The sequence below is a fragment of the Haliotis rubra genome, unplaced genomic scaffold (genome assembly GCF_003918875.1).
Source record: "Haliotis rubra isolate DU_JTF1 unplaced genomic scaffold, ASM391887v1 Scf529, whole genome shotgun sequence".
Taxonomy (NCBI): domain Eukaryota; kingdom Metazoa; phylum Mollusca; class Gastropoda; order Lepetellida; family Haliotidae; genus Haliotis; species Haliotis rubra.
The window spans coordinates 29,511-45,322 of NW_025767223.1; the positions used below are offsets into that span (position 1 = coordinate 29,511).

The following is a 15,812-nucleotide window of genomic DNA, read 5'->3' on the forward strand; positions in this document are numbered from 1 at the left end:
CACTGTCATCCAAGTCAAGTTCGTGTTTAAAGACAGTTTTTCGGCCACATGTTCTTAATATTTCGATCACAAATATTCTGGCAATATTTCTTTGGGAAAATCAAATTCCACCACACGGGCAAGTTCTCAATTCAGAGAAACAACCTCTCCGACTGGGATGATCGTTGCCGAAACGCCATTTTTATTCAGAAAATTCCGAAAGGATAGCGTTCAGTTACGAAGTGTATTTTCGATTACGGGTGGGCAGACTAGAATGGCACAGTGACGCCAATACATTGTGATGTAATGCAAAAAGAGTATATAATCGTGTGATAAAACATTGTTGGCGCCTTCATTTTCACTGAAGCATCTTAGAATTTTCAATATCAGGCGTGTGAACTTCAAGTGTCAAATAGCATGCAAAAAGTGAGTTAGTTCATTATGTACAAAGTGCATGTGCACGCGCAATGCATGACACAAAATTTCATGCAAGGTGCTTTGCTACATGTTTAATCAGGGATATTTTTATAACTTTTCAAATATCTTACCTATATGCAATTTTTTATTCTGCACCGTTTCTTTTTCCGTTAGAATAGTATGTATACCGTGTCAAACACTTTTTGACATTAAAAGCGTCTGAGAGGATTTGGAATGTATATGTTGACATGGGTGGATGGTACATGTCTTTAGTGTCTAGGGAGAAATTAAGAAAAGGAAAACGGGTAGGTATTGATTTTAAGGGTTTCAATGTTTTTACGGGTTGTAGATCTTTTAACGTAGAGTACACTTTTCATCCCTGAGACATGTCAGCAAACAAAAGATCGTGGTCTCTTACGACTCCTTTGCTCGTGTTTAGTGTTTTGTGATCAGAGACCGTGCCCCGAAGGCCCACAAACGATTCAACATTCATCAGGTTGGTTGACTGTTGTGTTGTCCCTTACTCAACCAGCAGCGCATCCGAACGTAAGCGTTAAGTGATCTTAACATAATCGACAATGCCTTAGATACTGCGGAAAGGGTTGAACTTTAATGGTGTCCACAATGGGTGTCAGTCTTAAGGAATGTGATCCGAAATCAGTTGATTTGGGCAGTCGCATGTCAACAGGATCAGTGTCAAATGGATGCTTGTTATTTTAAGGGCGTTTCCTAAGTCATGTTTAGTCATCAGGTTTTATCATCTGAGCTCAACAAACACAACAGAGTATCATAAAGACAATGCTCAAAGGAAGTGGGTCACCGCCTTGCAGCACCACTGATACTCGGATACGTTGAATTTTCTATACAACTGACTGACTGACTGAGTTTGGTTTTACGCCGCTTTTAGCAATATTCCAGCAACATCACGGCGGGGGACACCAGAAATGGGCTTCACACACTGTACCCATGTGGGGATTCGAAGCCGGGTCTTCGGCATGACGAGCCAACGCTTTAACCACTAGGCTACCCCACTGCCCCTGTTCTATACAATAGACATTCTATTTCTGAAATTCATGAAGTACAGACAGTTGTATTCAATATGTAAAATAAAAACACAAGCATTATATATTCACGAATGTTTATTAAACTCTTCATGACCTCAAAGCAGCAAAATACATCTAATTAATGATCTTAAAGCAGCAAAATACATCTAGCTGTTGTTAAAATAGTATAGAAAACAGGGACAAAATAATATAGAAAACATCAGTACAGATATATCCTCCATTTCAAATCAAATAAATGAACGCTCTTTTTCCTAATGTTTCACAGCTCAAATAGACGCCGAGTCATATATATAATGTTAAATACATGTTAAAACACAATCATAATTGCATCCGTCAGATTTTCAAGAAACAGTGCAGAGAATTTAAAAGCTTCTCTCATTTCGTAAAAAGCAAATACTGCATCATGGCTTCAGGACGTTGTGCATTCTGATCAAGGTTGGGTGATTTCTGTTAAAAAAACAATGAAGGGATGTTATATGGGAAATAAGATCGAATTAAGTCATATCTGAAATTAATACTGCATTCAGCAATATCCTATCTTTACCACATCTCAATATATCCAGATTTTAATATGACCAGCCTCAGTCATACAGATGTAATAGTTCTGATATAGAGCCGTTTCATACAGCTTTCACAGATTCTGCCTATGACAGAGACAAAACTATGGATTTTTGTTTGTTTGATGAGGGCAGGACTTCGACTTGGACGTCGACTCTTGGGGTTATGTTCAGTTATAAAAGTACAGACATCTCTCAAAAGAAGACCAAAATGTTTCTGAATAAAAAGAAATGAAAGACGAATGAGTGCGAGTGCCTTTCAATGTCATGAGACCACACTCCCTCTCACCTTTGATCTGTTCATACATATATCATTTCTTCCTTTACTTTCGCAAATCAAGACATTTGTTTTTCTACACTCCCATAAGTGTCATTGATAATTTTTCGTGACCTAACGCAATAGAGGAATAGTTCAGTAAGCCAATTCCAATCTTGATTCTTAAGTAAGTTAAATCCTACTTGCCACGTGAATGCAAAATGTGGTCAAAGCACGTCTAATATACATATAGAATTGTAATATATTTAAAGTAGCATAAGGACATCTTTCAGAACCACCCAGTGTTACCGCCGTATCATCAGCAAATTGTGACATAATGTTTTCAATATTGTCAATTTTTATTCCTCTTATCTACTGGGTTAACAATTAATATTGAAAAAACAAAGTTACTTTGGATAGGATAAAAAAACAGATCAAGACTAAAATTATGCAAAGACTGGAATTTTGACTGGTCTCATACTGAATTTACACTTTTAGGTATTCATTTTGACATAGATTTAGAAAGTATGGTTGACAAAATTATTCTGATAAATTGTCTCGAAGGCCCACAAACGATTCAACATTCATCAGGTTGGTTGACTGTTGTGTTGTCCCTTACTCAACCAGCAGCGCATCCGAACGTAAGCGTTAAGTGATCTTAACATAATCGACAATGCCTTAGATACTGCGGAAAGGGTTGAACTTTAATGGTGTCCACAATGGGTGTCAGTCTTAAGGAATGTGATCCGAAATCAGTTGATTTGGGCAGTCGCATGTCAACAGGATCAGTGTCAAATGGATGCTTGTTATTTTAAGGGCGTTTCCTAAGTCATGTTTAGTGATTAGATTTTATCATCTAAATCCTACTTGCCACGTGAATGCAAAATGTGGTCAAAGCACGTCTAATATGCATATAGAATTGTAATATATTTAAAGTTGCATAAGGACATCTTTCAGAACCACCCAGTCTGATAAATTGTCTCAAATTACGAAAGAAATGAATACCTGGTCAGCACGAACACTCACTCCCTTTGGAAGAAACACAGTTTTGAAACGTTGTCTAATACTAAAAAGGTCAACACATTCAAGCAGAATGTGATTAATGGTAATAGGTCTATGGCAAGGGAGTGTCAGCACAGATATGAAGTCAAAAATATATTTGGGTATCCTACCTGCTGTTTGGTTGTTTTCTTCTAGTGAAAGCTGTTATCAGCTCCTAAATACATATCATGGTTAAACGGCATGGGATGTGTGTTTACACCACTTTCTGTAAATAATCCATGATATAAAGCACCGCAAAATGTATTCGTTTTGTACGCACAAACTGAAATATTATGACGAGAATTGCTTGAGCATCATATGAAAGAAACTGCATCTACACACATTTACATCTTTCATCAGAGAAAGTTCCTTCATACCTAAGTTCGTACATGATTAATTGAGGTCATATACATTTCCTAAGTGAACTTGTTGAAAATAAATGTGGTCATCCTACCTTGCATTTGCTGCGAAGGCTGTTGACTGTCAGCTTCTTGAAAAAAAATATGGAAAAGACATTTTTACAATGTCTAAAGAATTCAAAAATAATGATTTGACTCTCTTTCGCCACAGTTATTATTCCTTCAATATTTACATAACATTTTTATTTTCATAAAGTGCCGCAAAAGTGTCATAATGACATCCGAAAATATAACCTTAACGAGTTTCAATATGGAAACGAGTGTTTATTATGTTCGTAGTACACACTTGAGATAATGACAGCATATAGTTTATTCACTGATACACACAATGTGTAAGTTTGAAATTGAAGCGATGTACAAATATGAGTATAACCGACTGAAGGCAACTTTAAAAGGTATTTTGGGAAGCTTGTTGTGAGTTTAAGTGGAAAATAGGTTCAATTATGTGTTTACTTTTCTTTAATGGAAACATATTGTTAAATATTGAGATGAACATGGAAGCATGGAGGTACAATTCTGTTATATGTCATCAGACATCTTACCAATGTATCAGACAAAACATACAAACTTCATCAAACACATATTTTACAAATGATTCTAAAGGCCCATCTGTTTGCCACCATGGTTCAGTATTAAAATATTTCAGTTCTGCCCTTTACAATATTATGTTATCAAGCCATTTCTGGCTGATTTAAGTACTATACGTTTTAATCAAACCTTTTCGAAATAATTTGTGATATAATGCCCCTATTGTATAACAGACACACCAGTGTCTTCCTCTGAGTCATCTTACGTGATCGAATTTAATATCAACCATATTTACTTGATCATACTACCTGTATTACTTTTCTGCGACTCCTCTTCGTCGTCTGTGTCGTGAGTTTCCAACAAAGGAACTCCTACACACAATAGATTCCAAACGTTAACATGCATATAGTCATACATTTTTGTAATAATTAATGTTTAGTGGCTGTGAACGATCTAGTCTGGATCAGAAAATTCCAAAATTAATCAACATTATAATGTAAACATCATCTATTTAACATCAGTCAGTGCTTGTGATGAACAAATAAGTGTTGTAAAGGGGGCATGGGGGTGGAGTCCCAAAGTCAGCAAATTTGTTGACCGACCTCACATGGCCACACAGTCAACATGGCCTCACAGTCAAAGGACATTGCTTCTGACATTTCCAATCTACACAACACCATGGCTCAAAGCGACTTATACAAGACCCACTTGGCAGGTATATATCGTAAAAAAGATACACAGTGTGGGTTGATGGCCCGTTTCTGTGAGTTGACTGAGGAAGACTATTAGTGGATGTCTTATTAACAAGACCGCTTAAAACGCCTCTCTGACAACGCCAACAACTCTGTCCGCTTGTTACTAAGAGGTGTCAACGATGAGTGTAAGCAGAATATGCAGGGGAGACAGTCCTGAACAAACTCCTAGCAATCTTGTTCAAGTTTAGGAATGGACGTCCTTGCCCTTGAGCAATGATGTGTTGTACAACAAACAGCGGGACAAACTGCAGGTGAAACTCTGAGCTAATCCATCCAGCTATGATCATCAGCGTGCCACCTGCACGCTACCTTTGTTCTCCCAAGATTCTGAGGTCACAGATATGCTTCCAAGGACCGTCCCTGGAAATAGAATACCTCCCAAGATACACCCTGCAACTACTATTGTTTCATGAAAGATGAAACAAAAACTGCAGACGAAGGCGGTACTCACCAAATCACCGACCAAGAGTCTCAAAGCATTCAAGAATCAGTTAACGAGCTGTCGAAAATAGAAAAAAAACCTGTTTGTTTTCACATTTATATCTACAGTTTATGTAGTTAATATGTGAAAGTGTGAATCTGTTACAAATTAAGGCCTAACTACTGTCTCGGTGGTAGGGAAATATAGTAAACGTACAAAGGGCTTTGCGGAGGAGAGACTATTCCAGAAATGAGCAGTGCGGTCTAAAGCGACTTTTACGTCAAACAGCCAATGGCTTTATGCAAAGTAGTGTGCGATGATATTGTATTACAAAGGACACTTTATAAATGTCCATTTTGAAATTAGATTTAGCTTCATTATAAACGATGTCTGACGTAATAATAATACCTTTAATACTGAAACTATTAAGGACGTAGCTACCAAGGATTCTCACTATCACTTTAAAAGTAAACAGGTAGGAGAGGTCGTCTTTAAAGCAAAACCAGAACAGGTGTCGCAGTTGGTGGTTAGGGTCGGGCTGGGCGATAGAGATATCAGCTAAGATAACGGAATAAAACTGGGGCAGTAAACGGCATGTCATAATAATTTACAAATAATATCCAGTCCTGTCGATCTTCGGGTGGTCATGATATGGGTATCATATACTTACATGCGCAGCACGTAGTACATGCATCTTATGCCAGGTGAGTCGATGGTCCGTCGTCATACCTGGCTGAACGAAGTTTTGCCCGAATTTACGAGTAACATGCTTTTCTGGATATCCTATTACGCATCCCACTGAACGCCCAGTTAGGTCGATTTGGGTTATTTCGACATATGCTACTTGCAGTTTTGTAAATTTTAGGGATACAGAGTAACTGCTTAAATTTTTTTTTCTATTTCCGACATTACTTTATAGATTGACTCACTGACGAAAAGATGTTTGGACCTTCAAAGTTGTTCGACTTTGCTAATTTGTGTGAATCAAGCCAAAACCCCCAAGAGTCCTGTTGAAGATATACTCTATGAAGCCACACCTCAAAAACAGATGACTCCAGTATTGACGTCTGAGGGAAAGATGCTACCTCTGTATACTATGCTAGATATGCCAATTTTTATAGAAACAGAAGAAGAGAAGAGGGCTCCACAGATGACGCTGCAGATGGCTCCGTATGACTGCCAAGTTGCTCCCTATGGCTCGCGAAATGGCCTGAGACGGATGCTGAGGCGATCGTCCAAAAAACCATGTTTTATGATAAAAGTCATTTCCATCAGGGACAAATGGCCCTTCTGCGCTGTCCTACTTGTAATCGTAATGATCACCTGTACTGGTGAAGCTCATACTTGGTTTAGACACTGAACTGCACAGGCTTGTTTCCGTTGCTCTCCCGAGGATATCATAAATGCATGCGGACACCAAGACTTGTGTATGGACAGTACCCTTCCTCTGATCAAACCTCAAACAAGGTTCCATGAACGGTTGATTTCCTTTCAGTCTTGGCGTGCAAATGAAACAGAGTCCTAGTCAAATGGCCCAGGCATGATTTGTGTACTTAATCAGGAGGGACGCTTGCAAGTATTTTCAATGTGGTTTCGTTCTCAAGAACTGGGAAGCAGACTGTCAATTTTGGCCCTGGTGGGAATACCTCAGAATGAGGTGGCCCGCTTGGGTAGACATGTGGATTTATATTTGTAGCTAAGTGTGTGATGTACACTGATGTAAGCTCAAGCCGCCCCAAACCATCACAGAGCCACCACCAAATCTGTCCTCTCCCTCACAATAGCATCGTGGTAATTTTCTCCACGCCGACTCAAAACCCTAATCCTTCCATCGTTGTGCTCAAGACAGAATCGTGACTCGTAAGTGAATAGTAACCCGGACCTCTGTTGATGATTCCATCTCAAAATGTACTCTGGTCCAGGCCAGTCTTACAGCTCTATGATGTGGACAGACGCTGTACGACGTGACCATAGATCAACAGCTCTGAGACGGTTCCTAGTGGCTGAGATGTTGACGTAGAGCGCTGGCAGTTGTGAAGCGGTTCCTAACGGCGTGGAGTGTAACATATCGATCTTCTGCCCTTGTTGCTTTTCGTGGCCTTCCTGATCGAGGTCTGTCACGTACTCTGCCAGTGGTTTGGAACCGTTCCCTCAGACTGTAAATAACGGAAGGGGGACACCTGAAGACGACGAGCAACGCTTCTTAAGCATTCACCATCCTGTAGCCATGCAATGACCCTGCTTGTTGGGGTGATTGTGAGGCTTCTTTTACAGGAAAAGTTGCAACAACATGCATGGGAAGTCTGTCTTTCACGTGCACTAGGTTGTTGTGTTTGGGCGTTTGAATCAGACACAGTGCAGGTGTGTTTTGACACCTTCGGTTTTTTTATGTTTGGGAGAAAATTTTGTTTTATCAAATCTTAACGAATATTGAAGCAATTGCTTCATTTGTTGTTTCAACATGTCGTTTAAAGTGTCCACTAAGAACATGTAAAAATAAGAGGTGGTAAAAGAACAAGTATGATCTCTGTGGATAGAATTCTGGGCCTGGATTTTCGAAGCTCTCTTAGCGCTAAGATAGTCATAAGTGCCATACGATAACATTAACTTACGACTATCTTAACAGAGCTAACAGAGCTAACAGAGCTTCGAAAATCTAAGCCCTGGAACTTATGATCCTGGATGGCCTAAAATCTTAGAAGAACGAAAAAGGAAAGAGTGAGTGAGTGGAGTTGAGTTTTACGCCGCACTCAGTAATATTCCACCTATATGGCGGCTAATTAATAAGAAAAGAAGAACAGGGGCAGTCTTCTTCTTCCTACAAAGAACCTAAAGTCGACTTTGTCTCACCCACCCAGCAAGTGATCGAACACGCTAAAGCACAAAAAGGCGAGAACAGGGTATAACAGGGCATCTAAAGCCTGAAAAATCATATCCTCCCAGAAGACGAATATTTAGATAAAAGTAGACAGGTTCGTCGTCATTTAAACTCGAACCAGCATGCAGTCAACAAGGGGCGGACACAGCTGTTTTAGAAGCGGGTGGGGAGGTGCCCAGTTCAGTTTCACCCGTTTTCACGAGAGTTTCAATGGTTATTTAATAAACTTTCAGGAGAAAAGAGGGGTTGCGTACCCCTGTACACCCCCATCACCCACCACCCTATCAGACTTTTCCAAGACAGGCAATATGTTGAGACGTAGACAGACAGAAACATCAACAGCATCTGTTTCGCCTCCTTCGTCAATGCTTAGTCGGCAGCTGCAGCCATACCACCATCACAGGGGCGTGTCGCGCTTAAAAACAGCGTTAAAAAGATATCTAAGGTATATAGACCCTACCCTAGTACAATATAAAAGGAAAGGGATGTAACGACGAAACCACCCCTTCCTCAATCAAAGTTAGTTTTCACCACGTTTTCACCCCACCGAGGCCTACGGGTCGAAAGCTAGATGATTTCCCTACAAAATGAGCTATAAATGGTCACAATCGGATCATTATTTCAAAATGATGATTTAACTACATTTAACCTGATACGCCCAATGCTTTACACCACGTGTCTCTATAGTTACCTTCTCATACAAAATACCCCATACAATACTATTATCAGTCACAAGAAGCTTGCACCAGTATTTAATCATATACTTTATATTATACTGCCTGTGGAATAAAAGCGGTTAACTCGACATTAACCACTCAATTACATGTTGATTTCTTAACATCTAACATTGTTTTACAAAAATTCAAATGTAACCTTTCAAAATTCAGTTTTAACCCATATATTAGACACATAAGATAATGTACTGCCGACATAATAATCAAAGTAAAAGTGATTCAGGATTGAGAGAGAGCGACCTTATATTATTAAAGGTTATATTGATAATTGATTAGCTATAATATGCCCATATTTAAGTAAGTAACAACATTATATGTTTAGCATATATGCTTGTGCTGTGCTTTGTGACATTTCAGTGAAAATTCAATGTTAACAACCTAGTATTACTTCACCTATAACTTCATTTTTAGGACTGTTTTAAATATATCATCGATATGTTCTTAATGAAACGTGGTACAACAATCGATCGCATTTAAAATAGAACAATGAATTTGGATCATAAAAGTTGTCTTTAACACAACTTTACTGACAAACGTATGAACAACCAAAGCCAAAAAAGACATTTACAAGGAAAAATCAAGTGACAAACGAAACCACTATTATCCCTCTTGTAGGAAGTACTCAAATTGTAAGAGGACACGACCTCTAGAGGGAAGACATTGGTTGTTTTTCTGAATGTGGGATTTGAAACTAATGCTATTTCCACCATGGATAGCTTAACACGATTTCAGAAAATTAGCAGTAACGACAAACGCTCAAGTGATATGGCCAAATGCCTTCGGACATGTGCACTGTCTCGCATGAACGCACTGTACACTCGCGGCGATCATCTGTCGCCAGGACAGCTGACCTTCCAGTGCATAGTTATGAATAGCATGTGTTTGATCTTTTGTGGTCACCCTGTTATGGAGGGAGAGAGGGTTCTGGAACTTCCGAATAAAGTTCAAGAGGTTCAGACACGCGCCTTGTTAGGGGACACCTGAGCGGTGTGACTGCTCAAACCAGGCGAGTAGTAAGCCATGTTTTTCGTGTAAGCCCACAAGGTTGGAAAGCTTAATATTTAGATAGTATTGAGGGCTTGCCCAACCATTTTAGCAACCATCATGTGTAAGCCCGGGCTTTTTTATATTTTTTTAAACTGCAAACACAATACCCATCCAAGCGTCTGTAAAACTTCACTCAACCGTGAAGTCTTTCAACAGGTTCAAACACGCGCCTCTAAAGAAGACCCTCAGAGGAGAATTGTTTTATGTGATGTGAATGTAAACTGTGTAAATAGGCTAAAATGAAAACAACTTACCTTTCCACGTTGGATTTCCTATGAAATCGTTCCATTTTTAGAAGAGAATATGACACTACCTGAACGAATGCTGTCGTCTCACAAGGAGATGTGAATTCGGCAATATCAAATTAATTTTTGATGGTATTCAGAGTTGAAGCATGAGTTTTACAGTCTTATGGAAAACTGGATTAAACCGGATAATCCATAAATATCACATGATGTCATATCTTCCAGGATAATCTTCATGTCATATCTACCAAAGTAAAGAGGCCAATCTGGACCCCCAAAGTAATAGGTTATACACCTGCGGAATGAGGCAATAGCTTCTAAATTTTCTTCACCAGTGTTATGAGGGTCAGTGAACTGCGTCACGAGGTCACACAATTGTTTAACTAGGTCAACAAAAAGGACGACTTTGGGACCCAAACTCCCCCTCCCCACCTCTTTTTCAACAAATTAGCATTTGTCAGGCGACATATTTGCTTTACAGTTAACACTTTATAGAATAACAATGCAATACTCCCATCATGTTCTTTATGGTATCATAATAGTGCAAATGAATTACAAGCTACACGTCAGGTAAAAACAGAGGCAGCCGATTTTCTTAAAACTGCCTGTATCGTAACTTGCTTATACTAAGTATTTATCACACGATGTTCTTCTTATCACTGCAGGTATTATCCTTCTATTTAGGGATGGGGTCATTCTTTTAAACAGTTTTGTCAAACGCAAAGTGAAAGACCAGTAATGAGTTCTTTTTGTAAAACTTGCCATAGGGGACGATGCAACTACAGGGGCGATGCACTTTGGATGTCACGTGTCTACCATCCCCAGTATGGTCGCATAGCATGAAGAGACAAGCAGTGTCCATGGCCAGCATTTGTATGCAGTGCTAAGGTCACACAACTCCAGTGCAGGATCGTAATATCCGGTTAACATGTCTGCTTGACTGGCAGTAGCGAGCAGCAAAGACAACTGTAACCATTCAAGGTCCATGTTAGACTCAACGTCACAGCAGCGACGTTTGCAGTGGGTCTGACAGCACATGCGTCTGTGATGTCAACAGTGGCAAAAAGTCATCTTATCAACCAAATCAAGGTACCACATTTCTTATGTTGATGGCCGCATCGGAGTGTAAATACATGTAATAATAATGTAGACTATTTACAACGCGTCTTTACAGACTTCTTATCCTGCTCATACTGCACAAACATAATCTGATTATTATTACACCGGGTGACCCCAGCTGCCTGTTGGAAGGTTAATAGCCACATGACTTATCCCACCGGGTACGCATTTTCTGAAGGGTGGACAGAGGCAGTTTGAACAAACCCACTTGCTTAAGGTGAGACCACAAGTATCATATGAGCTTTGTTTAGAGACAGAACTGAAGTCCTAGAAACTCTCAGTAGTCGAGCCTCCGAACACGGTCACCCATCCAATGACTCTCCGCGCTCAACTTAAACTGATTTGTGACCTGGGCCCACTTGCAGTCAATCTTAGGCTCTACCATCAACTTTACAATCATCATACAATTGCGCTAATCCACTTGCACAAAGACGATCTCAGTGCGATTGTAAGACGGCATGTATTTAAGATCGCGATCTTAACTAATGGTTGTCAATGAGACATTGTTTTGGTTTTCTTATAAAAGAAAATGTGACATACAGGTAGCTACAGAAGTGTTGTAAAGAATGCATGACAGGGTAATACGAATATTAAATAATATTTCGAGAGAGCAGTTGTTATATACTTATTTACAGTGAACTAATGATATAACACTGTTGCCTTGATAAATATTTTTCTAAAAGTGAAATTCTTTTAAAACATAAAATTTTAATGCCTCATCATGTGTATATGAATACTTGTAATATATTTAAAATGCATACTCGGTTTTAGATTTATGGATGAGAAAGACACTTGATTCTGCACGTTAACTTGTATCTAATTGTAGATTACTTTAATGATAAACTACGACAAAATCACTCCATGACCGAAAAGAAATATAAGTGAGCTTATATGACAGACTCTACGGCAACGGGGGACGGCGGGGGAGCCAAGTGGTAAAAGCGTTCGCTCGTCACGCCGAAGACCCAGGTTCGATTCCCCACATGGGTACAAGTCGTGAATCCCATTTCTGGTGTTCCCCGCCGTGATATTGCTTCAATATTGCTAAAAGCGGCGTAAAACTAAACTCATACAGTCTAAGGCAACGGCATATGCCAAAGGAAAACACTCCCATCTTGCGTATAAACTAAAATTATCTGCTCTTGAGTTCATGAAAAGGTCACGGCCATTATTAATCGCACGCGGACACCATTAGCTATAATCCTTTCCTTGATTATCAAAAAGGTATGTTGTTTCACACTTATTCCAACATTGAATCGGGTGGGAGTAGTACTTTGTGATGTCGACTCGATAGTTATGTGTTTCACTACAGCAAATAACGAAATGTATCGACCTGAGCTCCATGCACAGGACCACAAACCACCAAAGACCAAATAAAGAAAACAAAATGACCTAAGCGTCGACTGCCAAAGTCTCGTTAACATCGCAAGACTACATCGTCAGCAAGTAACTACAGGGAAGATGTAATCACGTCTGGGCTCTCTTCCAAGGTTTCAATGTTAACTTCATGACATTGATTAACCACAGAATCTAGGTCTCTAGGATGAGATGCTATGGGCGTCTTAGTCATCGGGGAACTGAAAACGTCTGGGGGCAAGACTGTTAGCTGCAAGACAGCCACACACACCTCGGGAACTGGAAGCGTGTTTATTTCAAAAGCGGGAAAGGAACACATTTCCTCAAACATTCTCCAAAAGACTTGTCGACTCGGTAAGCTGACAATTTGCAGCCGGTATCGCAGCTACCAGAAGCCACGTGCGCAAATGAAATACAACTGACGACGATTCATAGGCAGAAGTGATATTATCAATATGGTTGCTGAACCTCATGAATGTTTTAAGTAGTGGGTCCGTATTCTCAATGCCTTGGGCGAAATCAAATCAAAATGTAATCGTCATGTGTTTTGAGAGTCCATCAAGGTTGATTCTATGGCTGATATCATCCAAGCACAATTTCAGCAACTACTGTTTGTTTTACGGGTACAAATGCAAAGTGCACGACGCTAAACCCTTAGACCTTTGGTTCAGATCAGATATAAAACCTTGTTTGCTTTAAATGTAGAATATTCACAACTTCTGTTTCTTTCTGCTCCTAAGTGAAATATGTAACAAAATACTTACCCTCCGCTCCCGCAGCATGTCTGTTGAAGAAAAATATGACTGCTACATGGAAAGTAGTGACAACATATCTGTCAGTGATGGTCCGCTCAGTTGACACTAAGAGGGTTTCTGACATTTTGTAATGTATTAGGGTAAAGCGGTCTTGAGTATTACCGAGCAAGCACCTATCACCTCACAAAGTATAATTTCCTTATTGTTTTCTCAAGTTGTCAATCGTGATAGGATTTTTATGACATGCCTTTAAAGAAAAACGTCCTCTTCGAGAGAAGGTTTGTCTGCTACTCAAATATATATCACCAGACTCAGAAAAATGGCGAAAAGACAAGCAACGGGCATTTTATCTTTAAACGTGGTGCGTATATGGGCGATGAGAGGGCAAAGCCGAAAAGTCTTGGTCAAAACTGGAATACCATTTCTATTTTAGTATATTACGCAACCCCAAACCATAATGTAAGCAATGTATCGTCCGGTCAACACTAACCTTTCACTTTGTAAACAATCGAGGCTAAATGTACCCTAGAGACCTCTAAATCATCGAGTCTGGACACGATGAGTCAGTGAAGTAGTCCAACGCTCCATCTCGTCTGACGTAGACAAGATGGAACACTGGACTACTTCGCTTGTTTCTACCCAACAAGACATAGCTAAGGACATAACCTCAAAACATCCGATATTGTTTTGCTCACTGCCTTTGTGGGTATTGTGAGTAAATATAATAACCAAGGAAACGCAATGAGTTTATGGAATGTTCCTGAATCTGTTTTGACAGAAAATTGATGAGGAATATTCTCTGACAAATTATATCACAACCGGTATTCGTTTCAGACTAGTAACATGGATGCCATCTCAATACAGAAAATGCTAATATGTTCACATATTTCAGCAAAGTGAACCCAACCACTCAACAAACTAAAGAAGAGCAAAGGCTACTAAATGTCATTTCTCATTGTGGTATATTCTGTAACGTATGTTACGAATGGGAACTGTGAAAAACATCTGAGAGTAGTTAATTTATGTCCACACCAGTGGCTTCGGGCAACAACAGTCCAGCTACACAGGATAACCTCTAAATAATCGGGTCTGGACGAGATAAGTCAATGAAATATTGCAATGTTCCATCTTGTGAGGATGCCATCAAGCCTGACTATTCAATGACTTCAAGCATCCACAAGCTAAGGTTACTAAGGGACATTTCCTCCAATTATATCTACTGTAGTATAAAACAATCGAAGTACTTTCAGCATGAGAGACAAGGAGTGCAGAAAATAAAACACAATCATGGTCGACACATCACAAAGGCAAACTTTTGATCCTGATTAAAACATGGTAACAAAAGGATCATGGATTCATACCTTGTTAAGCTGTCACTGCTGCTAGCCCTGCTGCTAGATCTGCTTCTACCTCTCTTGCTAATTGTGCTGCGATTTAAGCTGCGACTTCTGAAAAGATGCATTCACACATATCACCAATGTCGTTTCTTTTCGGAAACAGTTCTGCTTTAGGTGTAAAGAACAATAGAGGAACCAAAGATCACCATCTTGTGATCAGATTGTAGTCACTGATGACCGTTTAATCTTTTTTGTATATCACAAAGTACAGTAAATAGATGTTATGTAATACTTAGATAATGTTTAATCATAGCATGAACAGCACAGCATCTATTCATATTTATAATGTCATGTAAACATGTGCTGGGAAATAAAAACATTAAAATAAATAAATTAAAAAAATGAACAGCATAGGTTCAGCTGATATTATATTATAGATTTACAGAGCTTGAACTCTGCAAACAGATCGAGAAGAGATCGTTTATCAAATGGAACTGATCGAGAAAAATTCGCTCTGTTATAACGCCGTCATTTTCATGAACATGGCATAATGTTATGACAAAATAGGCTGCTGGGAACGAATTCGAATTACTCATCAGCACGGTACCGGCTGTGATTTTCTGTCGAAACAGAATCCAGTTACTCTGATCATATTTCGAGGTCAGTGAATTTTACACAGCAATAGGGTAAAGAAACAAGACAGTGCTGACTCGTGAGGTGATGTCCCCACCGATTGCCAGACTAACAACAGTACAGCTATACCGGTTGGCTCAAAATAAGCTAGTCTGGACAAGATAGGCCAGTACCGTATTGCAGTGTTCCGACGTCAGTGATCCCATACTTTCAATTAATCGACGACTTCTCTTACGACAACCAAGGGGTCAATATGCTAGGGAACATTTGC

General features: G+C 39.5%; 1 protein-coding gene across 1 annotated transcript in view; it reads right to left on the bottom strand.

Annotated features, from left to right (window-relative positions):
* Positions 1–1,523: 1,523 nt before the first annotated feature.
* The window catches only part of LOC124252902 (cell death abnormality protein 1-like), a 239,219-nt gene continuing 224,930 nt past the window's right edge, over positions 1,524–15,812 (bottom strand). The window contains exons 15-20 of the mRNA XM_046686582.1: positions 14,933–15,019; positions 13,581–13,600; positions 4,570–4,632; positions 3,769–3,804; positions 3,446–3,489; positions 1,524–1,907 (exon numbers count right to left, since the gene is read on the bottom strand). Coding sequence (XP_046542538.1) covers positions 3,467–3,489; positions 3,769–3,804; positions 4,570–4,632; positions 13,581–13,600; positions 14,933–15,019 — 229 coding nt within the window. The 3' untranslated portion in view covers positions 1,524–1,907; positions 3,446–3,466. The remainder of the gene's footprint in view (positions 1,908–3,445; positions 3,490–3,768; positions 3,805–4,569; positions 4,633–13,580; positions 13,601–14,932; positions 15,020–15,812) is intronic.